This window comes from Athalia rosae, chromosome 3, assembly GCF_917208135.1.
Source record: "Athalia rosae chromosome 3, iyAthRosa1.1, whole genome shotgun sequence".
NCBI lineage: Eukaryota > Metazoa > Arthropoda > Insecta > Hymenoptera > Athaliidae > Athalia > Athalia rosae.
The window spans coordinates 1,636,292-1,660,100 of record NC_064028.1 but is presented as its reverse complement, the minus strand read 5'-3'; the positions used below and the strand labels follow the sequence as shown (position 1 = coordinate 1,660,100).

Sequence of the window (23,809 nt, the reverse complement as noted above, 5' to 3'; positions counted from 1 at the left end):
TAATGAGAATAGCTCTTGCAGGATTAGAAAAATTCAAACTTAGTACTGAGGATTTTGACTCCAAGGAATTTATATTGGATGACCCCGTTGCTATACTCAATAATATCGCTGAAGATATTAAAGAAAGAATTCCATTCGACGCCACGCTTCCATCTGAAAAAATAATCTCGCCAAAATCTGGAGAGGTGTGTATTAAGCCGACCGAGTTGTCTGAATAGCTCTAATTTGGAGCTGAGCCTTTCTTATATTAATATTAATTTCTGCAAATAATCCACAGAATTCTGACTGTGATCCTAATGTAACGTTACACGTCGATGGATTTCTTTACACAGATGATGACGTCGATGATTTGGTTGAAGCTGGCAAATTAAATAGATATTACTGCCAAAATTGTGGATCAAAAAATGCCAAACCATTCAGTAAGGATCTGAACTTTCTTTCCGTCTAGAATTATAGCAGAAACATTGAACATTTCTCAGGCAGTAATCCAACATATATGAAAATTTTCAGTTTATATATCGCATTCGATGTCTAAGGACTGTCTATATCACATATTCAACAATTTGTTGCCTACATTGGAAGGCAAGACTGTGCTGGATGTTGGGTCTAGATTGGGTGCTGTTTTGTACGGAGTAAGTAGTGACATTTTTTAACCTTCAGAATTGGATGATCAAATTTAAACCTCAAAAACATTCTAGCGGAGATCGTGTATTACAATTGTCATCTGAGCACTAGACAAATCTTGATTGATCTATAGTTTCGTGAATGTATCTGGGTGGATAAATACACTAACTTTTCAGGCATATGTGTATACTGATGCGCAAAAAATTATTGGGGTTGAAATGAATGAAGAATTTTGTAAACTACAATCGGATATTGTGCAAAAATATAACATGGATGATCGAATAAAGATATTGCACAAGAAGATAGAAGACGCAGACGAAGTTGTGAAAAGCAGCGACGTAATCATTTTGAATAACGTCTTTGAATTTTATTTGCCAGAAACTGTACAAGTACAAATCTGGAAATTCTTAAGAGCCAATATAAAAAAAAAAGCGTTGATAGTGACCCAACCGCGACTCGAAACTACATTTTCTCAATTAGACACTGGTATTGAGATTGACACATGGTTGAGACCTATCGTCACTGCCGCAACTGCTTCAGAAGATTTTCAATTTTTTTCTACCGATAAAAATGACGATGATAATGCGTTCACTGAAATTGCCTGTTACGAAGTTTTGTAATTATTGGGCAAAAGGTTCTTCATTCGCTTTCAACATTTGTTAGCCACAATTTTGATGAAAAATTTTTAGAATAAACTACAGGATTCCATGCTGGAATATTCTCTCAGTAAATGTGCTGGTAAGTCAATCTGGTAATTTGCAAGCATCTGCGTAACCTTTGAGGTCATAATGTTTTGTGAAATATTTCATGTTTACTCTGTATGTATCGTCATTATCACGTATGTATTTCGTTATTGTAGCGCTGATGTGCCAATTCATACCAGATTGTACGCCAGTTCGTATGTGATAGATATTCACGTCACGATTTTCATTAGTCCGCAAACATTTCTAGCGATTATGAACTTGGCGAACGTTCAGAAGGACAAATTTTTTTTTTACAACCGGACGACTGTTGCGTTCCTTTTTCTATTGAGTAGCAGCCTGATTTGAACGATTTGTGAATTAAATACATCCAAAATTTCCATCTACTTTTCAATTTTTTTTAGGCAAAATCAATTATGCATAACGGTAATGTAATAAAAATAAATTAAAAAAAAAAGCTTTCCACTGAACCTCGATTCAATGGGTTATCAGTTTGTTACGTCAAACTCGGTCGACAACTTGAAATAAATGCCCAAGCTATATTTGGCAGTGGTTAATAATGCAGTGTGCAATCTTCTGTTGCATATTTCATAAAAGATACCCGATATGTTATCCGGGAATTCTCATAATGAGTAACTTGTTGCCTTCCAGGTGAATTATACGAGGATAATGATTAGAAATGACTCTTGTAAATTAGAACTCAAATTAGCTAATAAATTAGCTAACCGGGATGTTATAATATTCCTCAAATAATCAAATATACATACATAATTAATATAACAATCAGAGCAGTTTATAAAAAAAAGTTCCTTTTCACGCTAACGCGAGTTGCTAAATTATTTCTATAATTCCAATAAAATGATAAATTAAAATTTTAAAATTTAGTTGTCTATCAAAAAAAATGCATGGATCAATCAAAAAACAAGATAATTCAGTTACATTGATTCCAGAATAACGTTGCAGGTTTTCATAACTGTTTTTTCCGCCACCCGCTGTTTGCGCTATGGAAAGTCTTTGAATATTTCCTTTCTAAGTTCATCGCTTCTTCTTTAACATTCCAAGTATAACTGGCAATTGAGACAATTATAGTATATCAATAACCGACGATCTTCCTCCTTCTTTGTACACTCATATTACACAAGTGCATCCATGATATCTACACGTAAAATCCCCTTCCAAGTGTCCTTCCTGTAAGAGACCGATGTGAAATGTGGTGACATGGTAGTGGTAGTACAGTTTATAACTGGAGCTCAGTGAGTCTACAGTTGTTCCTTAAACCACTAAATAGTATGCAAAAGAATTTGAAATTCAAATTTAAATCTATATTAATACATTACCCCGGAATTTTATTTATTTATTCCTGTTAATTTTTTTCATTTAATACATATGTTTTATTCAATTTCATACGGCAAAGTATAGCATGTTCAGGGATATAACTGAAATTCCTATGGAATCCGATTTGTGAACAGTGTTTTTTTCCTTCTTTTCTTAACATATATCCATGTGCTACTGATATCAAAATTTCATTTTGGATAAGATGCTGGTTTCATTGCAAAAATGGATAATAGGTGAGAGTATAAATTCTTTCAATTTTAACTCATATTTAATGGTGTTGGTAGAAAAATGATTTTTCCTCAATATCATAATTTTTTTTACTATAATTAATTTTAATATCATTATCGATAATCGCGGAATGTACATTCGGTCGGACGTCATATAATAAAATCGTTCACACCGTACTATAACGAAATTGATTCACATCCAAAAGATTCTACGTGAATGTATAGTGGCCAACAGAACTGCGGTAAACCGCGGAGGAACTTGTTCGTGAATTACGGGGTTTTTTTTCCTGTATTTCACAAGAATCTGAATTCGATCATAATACATGGATCGTACGTTATCGTAGCCTTAACTATATGGTTAGTTGAACTACCAAACGAGCTTGGATAGTTGTACATCTAAAATATAGGTAATACAATCTGGGACATTGGCGGCTCTCACTCGCCTTGGAGTGACATTGACCTGATTACATTTAAACTCAACCTCCACCATTCTTGTTTGATGAATCGTTAGCTTATTTTCTTTTTGTATTCTCTTAATTCTGCAATCGATTGTTCGTATTGTAAATCATGTTATCTAACCATTATTCCAACTGTTACAACTACTTCACCGTCTGCTGTATTGTATTCAATACCCCCAAAAAGCACCTACGGTGCAAAAAGTTTCGCCAAGTACGTGCGTCAAATGTTCGAGAAAAATTACTGCACAAATATCTTTGATATGAAGAAAAATCATCAACAAAAGGAACAAAAAGATCCAAATCAATTATCGTGCCAAGTTATAAATGTAAATTTGTATCCTCATCGGACGTACTGTCGAAGACGGGAATAAACATGCAACAAACCAGATTACCAATTGGAAAAAAGAGTAAACTATTGAAACAAAATCAAAATATTTGTTGGAAAAAAACAAGTAGAAAATAAAATCGAAAAGTGGTACTTGGCGGGCCTTTTCGTAACTCGTCGTACCATCGAAAAGGCCTAACTTTGACGATTTATTTTGGGAGCATGGATAAAGGAATGAAATTTCTTTTCAAAGGGTTTATTTAACAGATATTGAAGTATGGAGAATATTTTTTTTTTATTACAATTGTGGTTTGAAATGGAGGCGACAGAGACAATGTTTGAAATCGCTGTTTAAAATCTATATATCATTGCTTATAAGAGTACGTAGGGGTTTTTTTTTTTTAATCAACTTTTGTAGAAATGGTGTACTTGGAAAAAAAATGAAACGATTTTTTATCAAAAAATAAGCAGTGAATCGTTGATAAAAAAAAAGTTCACGTAAAATAAAAAAATGGCTACGTACTTCCGTAGAGAATATAATTGTGAAGCTTATGAAAATTTTGAATCGATCCACGCAACGGTGTTCAAATATTCGGACCTCCCAGTTTGAAAAAAGTGGTTTCGAGAAGAACGCGTTTAAAGTTTTACGCGAGCACTTAAATTCTCGTAATTTTTCATTCGAAATCGAGAATTGAAGCTTTTAAAAAAAATGTTCACTATAAGACCAACTGAATATTGTTTTTACCATTTTGCCGTAACGACGACCATTTTTCAAAGTCGTTTGACGGTCGAATTCGTTCAAGTAACAAAGCACCGCTGCTTTGAAATATTGAACTTACGTACTTACGATCACTCAAAAGTATAAACCAGGTTATTATTAATTGGATCTCTCTTCGACGCGAAGCACTATTCCTTCCCCTGGACAAAGCACAAAGTTACCCGTGTCTATGGGTAGTGGAACTGCGGTATCAGGTGCTGGAGCCAACCGGAACTTGCTTATCAGGCTGATGATACCAATTTTACTTTGGAGAAGTCCAAATCTCATTCCTACAAGTCAAGGGAGAACCCGTCAGTCGAATGGTCAACTTTTGCGATCGATCCGAAAAACTTACCGATACAGTTTCTCGGTCCCTCGCCAAAGGGAAGATAGGCGTAATTATGTCTGCGGTCAATATTCTCCTTGCTGAATCGTTCCGGATCGAACACCTGCGGATTTGGGTATATGTCGGGATCCGAATGCAGTCCGTAAACTGGAATGATAATTGGAGTTCCTTTTGCAACTGTGAGACCGAGTCCGGGCAATTCAACGTCCGCAGTTGCCTGTCGGTTCAGTATGGGGACCGATGGATATTTTCGGAGAGTCTCTGAAATCAGTGGACACCTCTCAACGGAGATCTCGTTAACGCAGAGACGAACGAATTCGATTTTTTTGGATACCGACCGGACACCACCTTGTGCAAATACGGCATTGCCGCGATGCTCTCGTAAGTAACTCCTCCGAATTTCTCCGTTACCGTTTTTATCTCGCTAGCCAGCTTGTCTTGAATGTCCTGATGGAACGCCAACTCGTAGAGACAGTGTGTCGCCGTTGACGACGAGGTCTCGGATCCGGCCAGAAAAAAGACGAACGCTTGTGCAGCTCCTTCGAGCATCGTGATTTTTTCACTATTATCCTCTGAAAAAACGCGATGGAAACTTGATTATCCGAAACCGAGACAAGTCGACCGGTTCGAAGGAGAATAGTTATTCTGTTACTTGACTCGGTCGCCGTTTCCTCCTCGTCGTCGCCCTGTACGCAGCCTTTGTTCATCAATTGAATTATCAGCTCGAGAAAATCTTTTCGAATTAATTTCTTCTCTGTTCTATATTTCACGGTATCGTTGAACGCCTTGATGAAGAAATTCGAAACCTCTGGGAGGATGACCTTCATGTTGAATAATTTTAACGCGTCCGGAAATACTGCGAACAGTGCGTTTATCAGAGGTCTAGATTTAAACGCCGCTCGACCGCATTCGCGAAATTCATCGTTTGGATTTTTCATGCTGTTGCACTCGATACCAAAAGCAACCGATGAAATGATATCCGTAGAAAATCTACGGGCAAATAAAAAAAAAATATCGAGTCATGTCGATCGTGAGATGACGTCTTTCGGTTGCGATATATCTTCGCTTTGAATACGCCAGGCTTACCTTGCCATGAAATCTTTGACTTCGACCAGCTGATTATTTCGCTTAACTTCCTCCCCGAAGTAAAGCGCGAGCTTTTCGGAACACTCTTTGACAGTGGCGAACATGTACTTCATTTTTCCAGAAGTGAACGTTGGCGAAAACTTGACCCTCAACTTCTTCCATTTCGGACCGGACAAGCTGAACAAATGGCCCGACAAAGGATCGACTTCTTCGTTGTAGTACACCCCGCGGTCTTGGAAGTGCGGAAAATCTTTAATAAGCACGAATCGAATGATTTCAGGGTCTCGAATCACCAAGGTTGGTTTGTGGAAAGAGTACATTCCGAAGATCGGTTTTTTTTCAAACTCGAAGTATTCATCTCGGACCAGTTGACCTGACAATAAAAAAATGGAACATTCGTTAGAAAAAGGATCGCAAAATATGCAGGATGAGGTTCGCACGAGGTTCATTCTTAGACCCTTTCACCTATCGATTTTTTCGCCCTGAGGACCGGCCACAAGTCTCCAAAGGGGGCAGTCGGATTCGTCTGCGGTACTCCCTTTGAACTCCAGTACTTATATGCCACATGTCTGAGGTAAATATACGCGAAACCGACCAAGCCAATCAAAGCTCCAAGAATTTGGAAATAAACCTGCGTCGAAAATAGCGCCATTTTGTCGATGGCTGAATCAAACTCCTAGAGCATTACTCCGAGCTCTAACGATCTATGAAAAATTACACTCAACGAAAATTCAGCTCATCACCGGGTCGGCGCATCTCATACTCAGGCTTCGGAAGCGTCGAATCCTGGTTATATAATCTGCATGATTTCGTGCCCCCCCTTCGACAATCTCACAATAGAAATCATACGTTCGTGAGATTGGTAGAGCGATACATATCAGCGCACTGTTGACACTGTCAGATCACGAGGGATGGTAGATGGCCGAGTTACAAGATTAACGGTCGTGCATACGCGCATAATCATGCTTGCATAGCAAAAATGAATGACGGCCGAAGATCAGTTTCGAAATACATTTTGCGCTCATACGGTACGGCGATCTGGAAACGAGCTTATCCTTGCACCGAGAGACTTTTTCTCCTAATTGATGATGCAGTGCGTTCGACGGTATAGGGAAGACGACGGATAAAAAGGTGAATGAGGAGTTTCGCAAAAACTAAAGATTAAAAATTAAAGAGGAGTGTTATTGTCAAGTCTGGTGCGCGACTTCAACTTGAATTGTCGTCCTAGTCGCGTGAGAAACCGCGATCGAAACCACATCAAGTTGCAGCTCGACTGAGAATTCAAATATTTGGCAACGCGTGATTTTTAGTGACGACCAAATGTTTAATTTGGATGGACCCACGATAGAGAAATTATCTCACAACGAGATCAGGGAGGTGGATCCGTCATTGTTTGGTCTGTTGTATCTCGACTTCCTGAAACCAAATTAGCCCATGTAACCGACATAATGAACGCTGCTTATTATCCGAATTTGCTTCACGACCACTTATTATCTTTCATTACTTTAATTGAGGATACCAATTTAATTTTTCAACAAGATAATGGCACCACCCCCTACAGCTTCTACCACCAAACAATGGTTTCAAGAGTTTGGGATTCGGATACTGGAGTGGCCGCTTTCAACTCCTGATTTGAATCCGATAGAGAATGTGCGGGGCATATTACCGAGGAAAGTTTACGATCAAAAAAAGGTCTCTATCGTGAATATTGAACAACTAAGAAAAAGACTGCGGTTGTGTTGGGATGAATCTTCATGTTGTGTTGCGAAGAAGCTGTTAGTTCGTTTGCCTAGATAGATTAATAGATGTAGAGGAGGGTGGCAACTTTTCACTGGATTTGGCGTAGTTACCAGAAGGTCGTGAGCACCAAATGCATTTGTGTGCCAGAAGGACGTATTTTAAAGAGAAAACATCAAAATTCGGGTAGTTTGATTGAAATGTGTGTGTTGAAACCTTTTTTTTTTTTTGTAACATACACCCTTCTGGGGAAAAGTGAAAAATTGGGACTCTCTAAAGACTAGGTTTGATGCTAGCGCCCGGAAATACTGTTCCAAACCATGGCGGTTTCGCTTCAACGTAACGGAAATGAGCTTTCGAGCTTTCGGCGCAGTAAAAATACTCGATAGACTCACGTTCTTTTGAATCTACTCGGTGCGAGACTCTAACGAGTCTCTTGACTACAATGGACACGTTGAGAATTAGTGTCCCGTTTGGTGGTTCATAAATATCACATCAATATTCAACCGAATTACATAACATATATTCGGTAGAAGGCGTCTAAAGCTTTTGCTATTGTTAAGACACGGCTGATGATTCGCGTCGCGAAGAAACACGCCTGAAGAATACTGATCGCTTATGAATGATGCCATATGTATTTTGGTGCCCAACCTTCTTCAATAATTGTTTTTTTTTTTTGTTCCAGTCTTTTCTTTTCTGTTCACTTTTTCACTGAGCTATCGTTAAATTCTGATTGTACAAAATTTTCCTCATGAATTCATCACGATCATAAATGTTATTTTTTTCCTTTCAAATGAAGTGATTTTAATATTCGTTGTATTGAATCGTCCTTGCAATTTACGATGACCTTAGAATTATTCACTAACGTACGGATCCTTCACCTTTATAGTATGTAACGTAACGGAGTTACGTAGATTTAATTGAATTATTTTCTAGAAAAATTATATGTTCACCCGGGGACAAAACATCCAAGGGCCGAAATTGATTTTTGTTCTCAGATTTCTTCTGAATCAACTTCTGGCTCTCTGCTTTGAATAATTTCTCTTTCGGTTTCATAGCAATCGACCAAATGATGGAAAAGAAAAGAAAAGAAGAAAATTTAAAATTAAAAAAAAAAAAGGTCAACATATTTCGTAAACGAGCGGAACATTTACAACACCTATAATCTATTTCATTATATATCTATTTACGTTGTATAAGATGATACATAAATTTTTAAATGATAATAACAACGGAAAATTTTATTGGAATAATATGATGTAAATCAAATCTTCATACGTGAACAATCAATATTTCTTAGCTATATCTATGAAATGGGTGTTTTATCCTGTGATATTTGCATCATGATCAGTGAGCAGGTATACGATTATTTGATTAATGAAATAGCGATAATTGATTATCTGGTTAATTTGCGACCGATTGCAATCGGTCACAAGATGATGAAAAGAGAGTTTGCTTTTCAAATAACGGGCATTTAAAGTTGATCCAACGATGTAATAGCCATACCTTATACCGGGTTCATACCATAGAATCATACCCACATGAGAAAAGGCTGCTGATTAACCGTAATCATTCAATCGAAACATTTTTACTTCTTTCGGCACTCTGACGCACGTTGTGACGTCAATGGACGTATAGCAACAGCGTTTATTGAACGATTAATTTATAGTGTATAGAATTTATTGCCGCGTGACCATTTCATTCGGACACTCAAGGAAATTGTTGAACGAAAGTCTGTATTTATTGGAATTGAAACGGAGATGTAATCTTGTAATAATAACGATTGCGCTACGTTTGAATTTATTCAGAAGTCGTCTCATTTATAAGTAATTTGAATCTCAGGCGCGCGTAAAGATTCTTATTGTTGTTAATTTCTGCTTTACCGGCGCAGAAATAAACAAATTAACTCGCTTACCGACTTAAAGTTTTTTCTTTGTTGATAACTTTTTACCGACCAGACAAAATTTAGTTGAGATAAAAAACGTGGCGCTTTGATTCTCAAATTAATGATCGATAGTCAATTGTCAATTTGAACTACATTCACCTGTTGAACGGTTGTAACATACAATCACGAGAATTCTTCTTCTTGTGTTTACAGACAAACGATATTTTGGAAGAACCTGATACTTGGTGATGAACAAACAATATTCGAAAATGTGCATAACAACGTCGTTGGCGATGGTAATTCAGAGGGGAAATTATTATCGTTCAAGAAGTATACGAGGTATTTATCAAACCCAGATAAAAGCAACGGCTCCGAAGATTTCAACGATTCTGGAGAGGCAGCGTGCGAGGCGAACGATTTCATGTCACGATTTGTGAATTATAAATTGGCAGTAATTGAGAATCGCGCTGTGTCTGGACAAAAACACTTTGTCCAACGTTCGGTGAACGGTGTCCTTGATGATAGTATTAACCCCACGCGGTTAGTCAACGCTCGTTGTGATGCCGATAACATATTTAAAAAAACCAACAAAACTAAAAGAATAGGACAGCGAAGACCAAGAAGCGGCCGTATCAAGCATCAGGGTTCCAAAGAGTTTGAGGAACGACTGTCTTCGTTTAATGGCCGCCACCGTCATCGCAAAGGGCATGAACACCGTTCAAGATGCTTGCTTTGTGTTTCCATAAAAAAAGGTTACAAAAAGGGTTTGAAAAATCGGAAGAAGCGAAGCAAGGTCTTGAATAACAATGTGATGTGTGTTTTTAATAGAACGTTTATAATAAAAGAGTGTAGTGTAATTGATTATCAGGCTAAGGTATCTAGACCTGTTTCCAAATCTACGGTGGATCAGATTCCACAGAAGGGTGAATTCACATCAGGGAATAAAAATTCACCTCTGAAAAATTCTCAGAAGAAACGCCGTGTTGGAACAGTCGAGAATCCTTTCTCTACTGAGCTGTCCATCTTCCGTTCTATACAAAATTTGATTCATCACTTTTCTAACATTCTTGAGGTCAAGAAATCTCAATTGAGAAATGGACCGCTGGAAACTGTTGATAAATTAGACCACAAAAGTCTGGCATCTTCTTCAAATCATTCTCCAAGCAACAACGCAAAGCAACATTCCAAAATGAATGAGAATAGAACCAATGATGACACGCTAGTCGAGGGTAACAAAAATTACGACCATTTAAAACTCACAAGATTTCCAATAGTACGAACGAACAACAAGAGTCCTCAGAGTGACGAAGGCATCGAGCCGGATCCTGACCAGAAAAGAGGCTTTGTTGCTAGATGCTGGAGCCTCGATTCTGCAATACCCAGTGACGACGATAACTACCAAAATATCCAACCTCCGAATGGGCAGAAGGTACGGGTTTCCAGATGTTGTAGCTCTGACAGCGCGGTGCTGAGTGACGACGATCAAAGTAAAGGTAATATTTTCAAGTCCTTTGACAAAGAGTGCTCGATACCGCAACATATTTGAAAAATGTTTGAGAATTAAATCTCATTGTAGTTTTGTTAAAAATTAGTCGGTTTTGCTTTACTCTGGTTAATTTTGTTAGAACCTTGACGAATAACAAACGGATATTAATTTCTTAAGGTGCTAATTGCTCTGAGAAAATATGAAAAGTATGCGTATACTTGTTAAAGTGTCGACATTACAATTAACAGAATTCTTGATCAAATACGACACTATCTTTACAGAGAGCTGTGAACCTGCACTTCATGCAGTACCAAATTTTATGTGAGTATCCAGCACTCTTACTTGCGTCCGTAGATGTATCAACCTGCTGTTGCACAGCGGTATTAAGAGTCGTTATGAAAATTATTAAATGTAAATTTTCAAATTACAGCTTGGGGGAGTTCAAACGTGAACGAGGCTGCAGAATGCGAAGCTGGTGATAAAGATGATGGGCAGCCGAGGTACTGGAGAACTCCTAGTGTAGTGGTTAGTGATTTTTCGGATTATTCATATCTGGAAGAGAAGTTTGAGAGGAATAATATAGATGAGAAATTTGATGGGAATGGTGGTCCGAGTCAAGCTAGCAGTTGTTCCTGTTTCGATTGTGATGAGATCAAACAAAATACTGAAAATTCCCTGTCGTTGGACTTCCATCTGCTCCAAATATGCCGCCACAGACGTCATTCTGACTCGTGCTGCTTGTGTGTCGGCTCCAAACACAGCATTACGCAAAGGTAATTTTATGGGTCATTTTCAAAATAATTTAGACTGTGGTCAGCACATAATATCCATCATGTAGAGATAGAACAATTTGGTATTTTATTTATTTCTTTATTTTCTCCTCTATTTCTAGCAATATCAACAGAAGGAATTCGTGTTTAGCTTCGCCAAGCCCATATTACCCAAAGTTAACACGCTCCGAGGGAAACTCTCCAAATTCCGAAGCTTCTGGGGTCCTCTTTGAAGATAGTCGTAGTAAAAGCCAAGTTGAGTTACTGGATATTCCGATGTGTCGTAAAATCTCCGATTGTTCAACAAACTCAAGTCTCAGCGGGGACGATTGTGAAATCAGTGAGCTCCAACCAATCAGGCATCCAAAAGTGAGTGGTAAATCATTTTTGATTTCTTTATCATAACAAAACTTGGCCAGAACCCAAGTCCCACTCCAATTACATTGTGTAATTGGGTATTTTCCGTCGATTTACGAGTACGAAACTATAATAATGGCGACCGATGCCTCGATGACATCTCAAATCGCCGTAGAGGCCTGAAACTCAGCGTATAAAAAATTCCTCCATCAGTCATCCGATTCGCAAAAATTCACGATTCAAACGCGCTCTTGCCTTTCCTCAGTTATTTCAAGCTTATGACAGTAGGTCTATGTATCTCCGAAACTGAAGCGCTAAAAAACAGATGATAATCCCACGTTAAGAAATAAAAATTCTATAAAATTATTTCATCCCGTACTTCGAGTTGCTGGTGTTAAGGCGCATCGCTTGTAAAACTTTCAAACATTCCTAATTACTTCTAGTAAACACCTCTGACGTTCGTTCATTCCCCTCTTTAAGCTGAAAACCTTATACGATAAATATCCATAACAGTAATTCGTCTTATAAAATCTAACAAGTCGATAAATTACTTTTGCTATAATGTTTATTCAGCTGTCCACGCGTATAAATCCTATGATTTGTGATCTCTCAGGTATAAGTACGTACACATCTACCCGTGTACATATGTAAAGGCAACTATGCAATATTATACAAGCTGTAAAATATTTCTGTCTTCGTAATCGTTTACTCCAACATATACCTATATTTGTATTGAAGAAAAAAAAAAAAAAAAAATCACTTATACCGTAGTATATTATGTTGTATACATCAGAATTACTTATAATATTAGCAATTCTAATAGCAAAGCGCAGTCAGCTGTTCGCTGTTCAAGTTGCACGATGAAATAGTATTATACTATCAATACCCATACCGAGTAACGATTGTGAAATAGACGTCAGTTCTTACCGGACTATTTTCTCCAACTTATTTAAGATATGCGAATTACAGATACCTCTTTACTACGAATATAGTTATCTCCGATACATCTTCTGCGCATACCTTTGACCATGCAGGGAAAAAAAAAAAACATAAAAAAATAAAATAGAAGCAAAAGATCACGGAAAATTTCTACCACAATTTATGCCGGGCATTTCCCGTCTGCGTTCATCGTACGTAACATTTAACAGCGGCTATTGTATATCCACTTGCAACAAAAAAATACACATATATATTTATATACATAAAAATGTTTACAACATATTCTACAGGTATATATCTCAGTACGTACAATACATAGGTATATGGGGAGTTTCGCAAACGCTGCTTAAAAAGTGTAACGAGCGATTAATTATCAAAATGTGATATGTAATCAAATTATTTACCGACGCATGTAGTTAACTATTTGTATGTACATACGAATATGTATGCATCGCGGATTATAGTAATGTATATGTGTATAAGGGCGTAAGTTCTGCGCGGTATGTAGTGTGTACGTTTAATGCGTTGCTGAATTAATGTAACATAATAATGGTCGGGCCTGATTTCGTTGAATGCCAACGGCTACTTGCGTCACATTATATCGTATATACCGCGTATGGTGCATTCCGTGTCAACTCGACCAGATTCCGTTTCTTAATATTAATTTCTCTTCTTTTTCACTGCGTTCGCAATTTCTGGCGGTGTGTATTCTCGATATTCGGTACGTGCCCATCTCGAGGACCTATCTATTTACCGAACGCATAAATACATACTCAGCTATACATGATATACCTACCTATTTTACACGAGGTATACGTATAATTATGTGGTACATAAGCTGTAGCGGTCTGTCCGTGGTGTTCAAGTGGTACTTTTGGTTATTCTTTTTTCATATTAATTTTTTTCTCTCGTCGGTATTATAATGAGAGAGTACCCATGAAATGTATTCATTATTATTTAATTTATTTTATATTTTTTTTTTTTTCACGATTTCACACTCCGTTACGCGGTACCCCGCGCTCGTGCATTCGTTGTTGACCGCACTTAAATTTATTTAACTTTTTCTCGATTATTTTTATTCGATTTTATTTATTTATTTTTTTTTCTTCTGCTGGGAATGTAAGTGAATATCGTCGAAATTCATTACGCCCATTTACAGGGAAGGCGAGCTAACAACCAATTAAATTTAATTAACGATCTCGATACGCCATAATGCATAATTCAGAGTTACATTATGAACGTTATTTCTTTTTTAATTGTTTAAATTTCAACGAATAAAATTTACCGGCGAAATTACTGCACTCGCGCTCCTAGGTGTACGGAGGTTTTCTCATTTGTTACGTTTCTTTTGCGTCAGAAGCACTCGTTATAATACTCATGCGCCGCTACCGGTTAAGTATAATGATTACACTAATTGTGTCAATTAGTGGAACACGCGCGCTCCGGGAGGAAATCGCATAGGTGCATTCGCGCGATGTAAGAATCGTTAAATTTTTTTTTTATTATGCACGTACAGGTACGCGGTTGTATATATTGTTTTTACACACGTGTGTACCGAGCTCTTTTTAAAGTAAATAACTTTCTCCCTCGTTCGATGAAACTTCTATATATGTATGTACGATAAGATGTTGGAGGACAAGACTGTAGAGAGGGATATAATTCTTTACATCCTTTTCTGTACGATGTTTGTAACGCGTTTAGCAGACCGTGCGTTGCAGTACCTCAATTTTTATGGGTGATAAATATTGAGCATAGCGTACGTAAAACGTACACCGCGCTCCATCCGATAGACAGATAGCTTTGTGCTTTAACATTTCTTTTTCTTTTTTCTTTTTTTCTCTAATATTATTTCTTCTTTTTTTTCCTCTTCTTTACTCGACTCGTTCGAATGACGTCACAGGCTCACCAATCTGGGTTGGTTACTACACGTATTACTATACGCTATTGCAGTAACTACTGTCCACACTAAACACTCTTATAAATACCAACGCCAATAGGCACGGTATAATTTCTATTATATTAGATTAGAGAAAACGAAATTTAATTTGATTGAAAAAATCGACCTGGCGGGGGAAAAAAAAAAACACACACACACACACACACACAGAAGAAATTAATATAACTTATAGTTGTTGTATAGAAGTAGACGAAAGTAGTGCAACGAAAAGAGAGCAAAATAAAAAAAAAAAGGAGAAAAGAAACGAGAGGAAAGTTTGGAAGATGTGTGTTGTAACGCACGGATGATATAGTTGCGGTACAGTGTATGAATTTAATTAATAATGATACAGGCGAATTCTCCCCTCCCCGTTAATTTCAACCCCGATAATGTCAAACGTTTATACGAGTGCAAAAGATGTCGAAGGGGAGCAGGAGGAGAAGGAGGAGGAGGAGGAGGAGTAGGAGGAGCCGTGTGATATGATTTTGAAATTTATAGGCTCGCGTACCTTTTATACGTCTAGGTATAGTACGGCGTGGTATAGTGTAAACTATTAGATGACGAATACCGGTGTCGATGTGAACGTTGCTGGTTTGTCTAGGTTCTCCCACAGTTGTACCTACTGTACCGTACACCTATGTAGCAGCGTGTAACATGACTGGCACCATAAAATCCTTAGTCTACTCCGCTCCCCTTTTACAGCAGCCCGGTTGTGTCGCTGGCAAACAGATACTCTCCGTTACTATTATAAAGTTAATGTTAGCAACTACTCGACACGATAACTTCGCTTGTCTTTGAAAAGAAAAAAAAACATATTTTTTCTCCTCCTTAGTTTACTTCTCTCTCCGCTACTTCCAAAGTTGCAACCGCGAATAGTCGCTGCGTTTGATCAATTAATCATTTTTCATTCTCATTCTCGACTTTATGCCAAAACTTTTCATTAAATTTTTCACACGTGCCCTCGGTGTCGGTCGAACTTAGATTTGAAAAATAATTTTCATCAACTACCTAAGTGCTGTGTTCGGAGGAATCGACGACGTGAAAAATAATTAAAAACGGAAGTGCTTTCGATTTATTTAAATTCGTTTTTTTTCCTTCTCTCTTTTTTTTTTTGTGTGCCGTTGGTTTGTTTGTTTTCATAAATCTGTGTTTAAATATACGTAACAGCAAAAAATTCACAGAAGAAATTTGATAATAACAATAAATATGTGTGTCAAGTTCATAGTTTAAATATTATATACGTAATAAAGCGAGAGAAAAAAAGGTAATAAAAAAAAAAAAAAAAAAAAAAAAAACGAAGGAGAAGAAGAACTAGAGGATGAGAGAATAAATACATAAATAAATGTTAAATATTATACGGTGCGCGTTCATTGAAAACTTGGAAGAGATAAACGTCTAAAGATTCGCCGGCACCACCGCACCCCGCCCACAGTAAAAGAGAAGCACCTCCAAGGAAGGGATTCTTTTTCCTTCTGATTTTTTTTTTTTCTTTCATTTTTGTATTCGTCGGAGCGGATATTCGTCTCATGGAAATCGTTCGTTTTCCTCGCAATGTTTTTTTTTTCCTCTTTATTTGATTTTTTTCTTAACTGTAAGAGCTAGTCATGTACTCCGAAGTTAGTAGTCGTGGTTTTTGAGTTTTTTTTTTCTACCAAAAATTCATCTATATTATCTCATTCTTTTTTGGCGTCTGTCGTTTTCGCATAATCGGTATTTATACAAACCTGCAAACAGAGCGCGAAAAATACTCTGCGTTACAGCTAATTATTTTTATTGCGACCTCAAGTGTTGCAAAATGTGCGACCGCGATGTCCAGGGTCGAGAGAAGAGCCCGCTAAAAACTAAAAGTAGGTGTCACTCCCGATGACGACGACGAGGATTACGATGACGAAGATAATGACGACTGCGATGCTGCCGCAATCGAAACGACGCCTCCGCAACCAAGCGGTTTTGTTATCCCTGAAATAATCAGCTGCCGAAACTAACCGGAGAGAACGACTAAATTTTCGTAATCGTTTTAACCCGAGTAAACAATTGTGAATGCTTCGAAAATTTATTCAGTCGTACCGCTGATCGTGTCGTACAACACTTTCGGTCGGTGAAAATCCTGATAGGAATAAATAATCAGTCCAACGGTTATGGAACGTCGAACTACGTAGGAGGCCGTCTAAAAAACAAGAATAAAAATCGTTAAAAATTGAAGAAGATAAAGGCTATTGAAATTCCTTGAAAAAAAAAAAAAAAAATGGATCGCAAGAAGAAAGAATCGCCACCCAACACTCTGAGGTTGCCACCGCCCACGTTGAACTTGATGGAGCAACTTTTGCTCGTTAAAATGGAGAGTCAGGATGAAAAGTGCGCCAATCTGTCGTCGAAGAGGGCACTTTTTCTCAGGGCTGATTCGATGGACAGTCAAGCGAGCACGAGCACCTTCAGTTCGCTAGGGTCAAACGATTCGAATTCGAACAGCTGTTATTGCAAATGCGACGACTGTTTGTTAGGAATATGCGATCGTTTTCAACCCCAAATTCCCGTAGCGGGAAGAAAGAAGGTAATGAAATATTTCATCCCTAGATCTCCTCGCCTCAACCCCCACATTTAGCTAATACCGCGCAACCTGCGTTTTCGCGTCGTACGTATAACTCGGTGTCCATGTGTAATACAATATAGTACACCGACACGTACGTATTATCGGTAATTTAATAAAGTAGTGCATAGCCCGCGTTTCAAATCGAAGGTTGTTAGACTCGCGTGAAGTCGTTGGCATTTAAATACCCAATATACCACGTTACATATATACATATGTATATGTATAGTCACATATCAAAGGTATATACTTTTTATTGTAATCATTATTATTATCAGTTTTTTCGTACGTAGCCAGGGGCGACCGTGAACTATAAATTACCGTACGATATATATATACATGCAAATAAATATAAGCGCCATGTACCTACCTATCGAAAAATCAACTTATATTCATCATTTTCACATGCGAATAAGACCGCAAGCGTATACATACATACATACATACCTACTATACATTAAACTCTCGTAATTATAATAAACGCTTAATAATTACTCATGTAATAATTTTAAGTAATCGACCATCTTTTTTTCCTCTCACTGCTCCGCTTCTTTCTTTTATCCCTTTTTTTCTTTGCTGCCAAATAATTATTAAAATATTTCATACTTAACGCACATAAAACGTCGAAGGAAGAGAAAATAAATAGCCCGGGATACACGTGTATCTTATACACACGTATATAATTGCGCGTACGTGTACATATGTTAATGCGTACAGCGTATGTTAATTACAGGCTCTCCCCAATGACGCATTTCCGACGTGCACGCGGGTACACGTATACGTATGTACGTCGTACGTTGCTGCATCGCGGGGCAATACATGATCCATAAATTAGTACATACGTATACATGTATATATATATATATATACACGTATAGCACGCGGGTAGAGCAGACAGAGATAAATAGACATAATCTATGCGTATGCGTGTAGATGTAGATTATGTGCTTATGTGTGTAGACGTTGTGTGATATCAACGGTGGAATGTTTGTCGGGAATCGTTAGTTTCAACTTTTGAATTAAACTGAAAAGTACGATAACCGCGCGTATCTGTCCGTGTTTATACGCGATGATAAAGCGGTCAGGTTTTTGACCACGTTCACGTACGTACGTACCACACCGTGTCATAGGGTATAACGTACAATGGAAATACGCGCGTTATTCAACCACGAGAAAAAGAGCCAGTGAGGACAGCGAGAGAGGAGAATTCACTGCCGAGTTTTATTAACATCACCGCAGTTACACCGTGTGTGTAACGGGAATTTCTGGAAATTCAACTCTCGGACGAGATCGCTCGGTTAATCGTCTCCCTTTTCTTTTATTTATTTTTTTTTTCTATTTTTTTTTTTTTTTCTCATCATCTTGAATTTCGCGACTCCGCGGTACGGCGTTATTCAATAGGTCCGTATGTATCTGCATCCGCTCGAAAGGAGTGCATCATTCTCCGAGTTATACACGTTATACGTATACCGTGTGGACAGAAATCGCACGCCATTTTTTCTTCCCCCTCTTTCGATTTCGTTCTTTACGCGATCTTTGGAAATTCAGCTTCTCCTTTTTGTCGATAAATTGCTTCTCACACGGAGAATATACAGATGTACGATCGACGACGCGTCATACGGCGGATCGGAAATTACGCAACTGCAACATCATCGCGTTGACGTGGGTATATAATTAAAGAACGTGACTTTCGATACACATGTTAGATTCGCGTATTTTATTTCCTCTCCAGATGCCCGTCCGTAGCTGGAAATTCAATTCAACGAATCGTACGCACGGTACAGGTACGCGCATACCTGTGCCTCTGTACACAATTATTATTCTACCTGTGCGCAATTATTATTTTCATTCAACCGTTTCGTCTCTGCACCACGATCCGACCGATCGATTTTCTCCGATCGGTTGATTAGATGAAAAAAAAAAAAAAAGAAAACTCGAAATTCGCGGGGGGGGGGGGGGGGGAAGAGTACATAACGAAAATGGTGAGGCGAGGGTCGGAATCTGATCGTACGGGTTGAGACATACGGAATGCCCCGTACACGCGAGAAATAAATGTGTTTGCTTCACGCCCACATTGCCACGCTCGATACATATAACTATACAGTAGAGATAGGTGTAAGTTGTGTTACATACTGGCGAAGCGCGGTTTTTCAGTAGCGGCGTGTGCGGTGTGTAGCGTGTATTTTATAACGATGAGTTTGTCGCGTATCTCCGCTGTCGCTGGTACTAGCAATACTCGCAATTGGGTTAAGTAGAAGACAAACACCGCGAGAACCGGGACATCTTGATGTCTGCGATATTAATTATACGGGCAAAGTCGCACGTCTGCGGTAAAGTGCACGGTATCGAGACCTTCGGCGACGGCGGCAGCGGCAGCAGCGACCGAAAATCGTTCGTTTCCCTCGCTGTTTGTTTTTTTATTTATTTTTTTTATTATTTCATATCTCATTATTTCGTATTATTTTCGATTCGCTGACTCCGCGGAGCGCGACACATTCACCGTGTGCAGTGCGACGAAGAACTCGGAAATCGGCGGAATTCGTGAAATGTTATTATAGGCGATAAAAGGGAAGCGGACGGCGGCGCTACATACGCGGAATGACAATCGTATCCTCGTCGTTGAAAAAAAGAGAAAAAAAGTAAAAAATAGAATCGTCCGTTACAAACGAGACGATGTACGTTCGATAAAAAATATTTATGTATTTACATACGCGCGTGTATATAAATTATTTTTGCATAAAAGGTGTTGCCCCTGCGTACATACGTGTGTTTCGTATGACGTAGCGCGTGACGATATAATAAATATACATGTACGTATCGGTAATATACACGGCGTACGAAAGAGGCACGGGCAAACGGACAGGGATTCCAACAGGTGTCCTCGAAGCATTAGTGTAAACGTCACGTGATCGATATTTTCAGGTTTCTATCAGACGCACGTTCCCCTGTACGAATGAACGAACGATTCGATCGATCGGATCGTTCGCCCAGCGAAACGTGTTCGTGTATTTGTTGAGTGAAAAACACGGGGAAATATTCGGGCCGAATTTCGACTACATGGTGAAAGGGGTAGGGAAAAATCGTTGTCTCGTATCACCGCGAAGTAACACGTTCCACGGCGAAGATCCTTGAAAAAACGAAACAGAAAAAAACAAAAAAAAAAAACACCAAACCCCCGAGAAAGGAGAAGATGCAGGAGGATTTGAAGAGACTGGTGCCCAGGATAGTGTACACCGCGGCGCTCAGCGAAATCTGTAGCCACGCGTGCGGAGGATGCTGCAACAATGCCACGGTTATTTTCGACGGTAACGAACATCCGGACGTGTTGGCGCATCAGCTGGACTGCGGAAGGATCATAGTGTCGAAGCAGAAACGCCTGAGCAGGTCGCGCTCGAAAAGGAACCCCAGAAAATTGTCCATCTCCGTGGACAGGCAGTCGTCCTCCTCGTCGAGGAGCCCATCGCCCCCTAACAATTACGCGCGCGAGAAAAGTCAGAACAAGAAAAATCAGTCGGCTAACGGACAGTCGTCCGCCGGCTTCGGAATCGATCAAAATTCGTCTTCGGGGTACAAAGCGTATTTCCAGTTGCTGACCGTTCCGCAATCGAATTCCTCATCCCAGTTGGAATGGGGAGAGGCCAGCGGCGACGATCTAAGCTCCGAATGGGAATCCGATTACTCGGATAACACCAAATTACGGCCACTCGGAAATCAAACGATATCGGCAACTCGCATTTCCGAGGTAAATTTATCAATCGTCCCGAGTAAAGGAGATGCGAACTTTTCAAACGACCTACTCGTAGAATATCGAAGGGCGAAATTATCATCCGCGCGCGTCCTCCTCGACCAAGTTTCGTACTTTCTTTTCCCCTCTCTCTTCCTCTCTTCCGACGGAAAATAACATCTCGATTAATTTTTTGTCTCATCTATCCCGTTCTCACGTTACAGACCTCCGGATGGCGAAAGCTCAGAAATATCGTGCAGTGGACGCCCTTCTTCCAAACCTATAAGAAACAGCGTTACCCATGGGTGAGCCTATAGACAAATCGCACCCCCCCTCCTTATCGAATAATTTTTCAAATCGAGCGATGGATAAATATTTGTCGAATTCACCGCGTCGATGTTGTTCAGGTGCAGCTGGCAGGACATCAAGGAAATTTCCGCGCCGGCCCGACCCCGGGTACGATATTGAAAAAATTATGCCCTCAGGAGGAATCCTGTTTCCGTTTGCTAATGCGCGACGTACTGAGGCCATACGTCCCGGAATTCAAGGGTGTTTTGGACGTGAGAGAGACGGAGGACGGCGGCGAACAAGACGCGGGTGAGACCATCGATCCCGATACGGATAAGCGTAGGGAGACCGCGGTGGAAGGCGACCCGAGGAAATCGATCATGGCGTCTTACCTGCAGCTGCAGGATCTCCTCGGGGAGTTCGAACAGCCCTGCGTAATGGACTGCAAGGTCGGGGTCCGGACTTATCTCGAATCGGAGCTCGCCAAGGCAAAGGAAAGACCGAAGGTATTCGTTTCGTCCTCGTTTCGAAAATGAATGTTAAACAGTGAGTAGCAGCGACGAGGGGATGGAAAATCGATCATTCGTATATCGTTCATTTGTAATAATTGTTTTCCCGTACATTTCGCGCGATTCGCGTTTGATTTCGGAGCGGTTCAAGGCTCACGCGTTCGGTTATCGCGCGTCAGAGCTTGCGGGCGATAATAAATTTGTCGAACGTTTGATTAATTCCAGCTGCGCAAAGACATGTACGAAAAAATGGTCCAAGTCGATCCGACCGCACCTACGGTCGAGGAACGTCGGGTACAGGGCGTTACGAAACCGAGGTACATGGTGTGGAGGGAAACCATATCCAGCACTGCAACGCTCGGATTTAGGGTCGAAGGGATAAAAAGGGCTCAAGGAGGCTCCACGAAGGATTTCAAGACCACCAGAACCCGCGAGCAGGTGAAAAACGCCGGAGAACGACCGATTTGTGGATACAAAAGACGAGACAAAAAGACAAAAATCAACCTCGAATCCCACGGACCGTTGATAATGGAGTTTAATTGAATTATTTATTTCCAGGTTACCGAAGCGCTCAAGCGTTTTACCGAAGGTTATCCGCACGCCGTTCCAAAGTATTTGCAACGGTTGAAAGCCATACGAGCAACGCTGAAGGCTTCGACGTTTTTCGCGACACACGAGGTCGTTGGATCGAGTCTGTTGTTTGTCCACGATGCTACAGATGCGGGAATATGGATGATTGATTTCGCTAAAACTCTACCACTTCCTTCGCATTTAATGAACATACGTCACGACGCCGAATGGCAGGTTGGAAATCACGAAGACGGTTATTTAATTGGCGTTAATAATTTAATTGACATATTCCAGGACATACGTAATTCCGAGATATGATTAACGTTGCCAATTTATAACTAGTTTAAACCAAGCTTTCTTTTCCATTTTTTTTTTGTTTTTTTCTCGTTCTGTCTCGTTCGCTTTCCGTACAAATCGACGCGTGCCGATGCGATAGGTATATAGAAATCATCCTAAAAATCAAACGACTAATTCACATCTGCGATCTACGGAGTGTTATCTTTTGTCAATTGAGAAAAGGTGGACACTTTTTTTCTGTTCAAGAGTCTTTGTCGACTGCGGAAGTTGAGTGAAATCTTTTTGATTTCTTTTACATTCGATGACTGGAATTTTGAATCGGCAACGATATAATTCACGCCACGTTTCGAGGTCGTGCGGATTTGGAGATAGAAAAAAGTAAACGAAAAGAAATGAGAAGAAAAGAAATTTCGCCACAGTTTAATATGAAATTAGCGACTGTTACAATCGTAGCTTTCAAATCTGTTAAACGCACAGTTTATGCATTTATGCGTAGAATTACAAATGAATATACGAATTTCGAAACGAGGAACGAATAGCTGAAATATATCGACGAAAGCAATAGCAAAGTGTTCCGAATCACTGCCGCTGATAATAATAGATTCTTCACGTTTCGAAGTTTGTCTAAGAAATAGACCAAAGACGCGGCAATCTTCTGCTGCCTAGATAGATTTTTAGTTATTTACTATTAACGAAGCGTCGGGACTTCTGAGCGCGTCAACTAATTTAATGATCGATCATACGTAAGCCTAGGATTTATTTAAATGACTTGTGTATTTATCTCATACGATAAATTTCAACCAGGCAGTGCCTTTTTATACGTGTACCCACCATGCATTTGTAAATAAATCGCTACTCAATGATA

General features: G+C 39.3%; 3 protein-coding genes and 1 long non-coding RNA gene across 6 annotated transcripts; 2 read left to right on the top strand and 2 right to left on the bottom strand.

Moving 5' to 3' along the window:
* Positions 1-21: 21 nt before the first annotated feature.
* LOC105685433 lies at positions 22-23,809 on the top strand. Of its 3 annotated transcripts, XM_048651592.1 has the most exons (10): positions 22-185; positions 278-419; positions 511-632; positions 9,695-10,974; positions 11,398-11,740; positions 11,860-12,106; positions 21,505-21,585; positions 21,688-22,074; positions 22,303-22,515; positions 22,636-23,809. In XM_048651592.1, exons 2-10 carry the CDS (start codon positions 405-407, stop codon positions 22,963-22,965), a joined length of 3,018 nt encoding a protein of 1,005 aa, XP_048507549.1. In that variant the 5' UTR covers positions 22-185; positions 278-404; the 3' UTR covers positions 22,966-23,809. The 3 variants fall into 3 exon arrangements, with proteins under 3 accessions (XP_048507549.1, XP_012254918.2, XP_048507551.1); XM_012399495.3 differs by lacking the exons at positions 22-185; positions 278-419; positions 511-632 and adding an exon at positions 1,259-2,893; XM_048651594.1 differs by lacking the exons at positions 22-185; positions 278-419; positions 511-632 and adding an exon at positions 7,064-7,551.
* On the bottom strand, positions 3,947-6,634 carry LOC105685434 (cytochrome P450 6a2-like). Its single transcript, XM_012399496.3, has 6 exons — positions 6,325-6,634; positions 5,860-6,232; positions 5,426-5,763; positions 5,112-5,345; positions 4,783-5,034; positions 3,947-4,717 (listed from the first exon to the last, which is right to left on the bottom strand). Exons 1-6 carry the CDS (start codon positions 6,509-6,511, stop codon positions 4,548-4,550), a joined length of 1,554 nt encoding a protein of 517 aa, XP_012254919.2. The 5' UTR covers positions 6,512-6,634; the 3' UTR covers positions 3,947-4,547.
* On the bottom strand, positions 11,822-15,066 carry LOC125500147. Its single transcript, XR_007277355.1, has 2 exons — positions 13,830-15,066; positions 11,822-12,273 (listed from the first exon to the last, which is right to left on the bottom strand). It is a non-coding gene; the product is annotated as an uncharacterized LOC125500147 (long non-coding RNA).
* LOC110116973 lies at positions 15,478-20,699 on the top strand. The gene is made up of 2 exons (XM_020852083.2): positions 15,478-17,520; positions 20,479-20,699. Exons 1-2 carry the CDS (start codon positions 17,215-17,217, stop codon positions 20,686-20,688), a joined length of 516 nt encoding a protein of 171 aa, XP_020707742.2. The 5' UTR covers positions 15,478-17,214; the 3' UTR covers positions 20,689-20,699.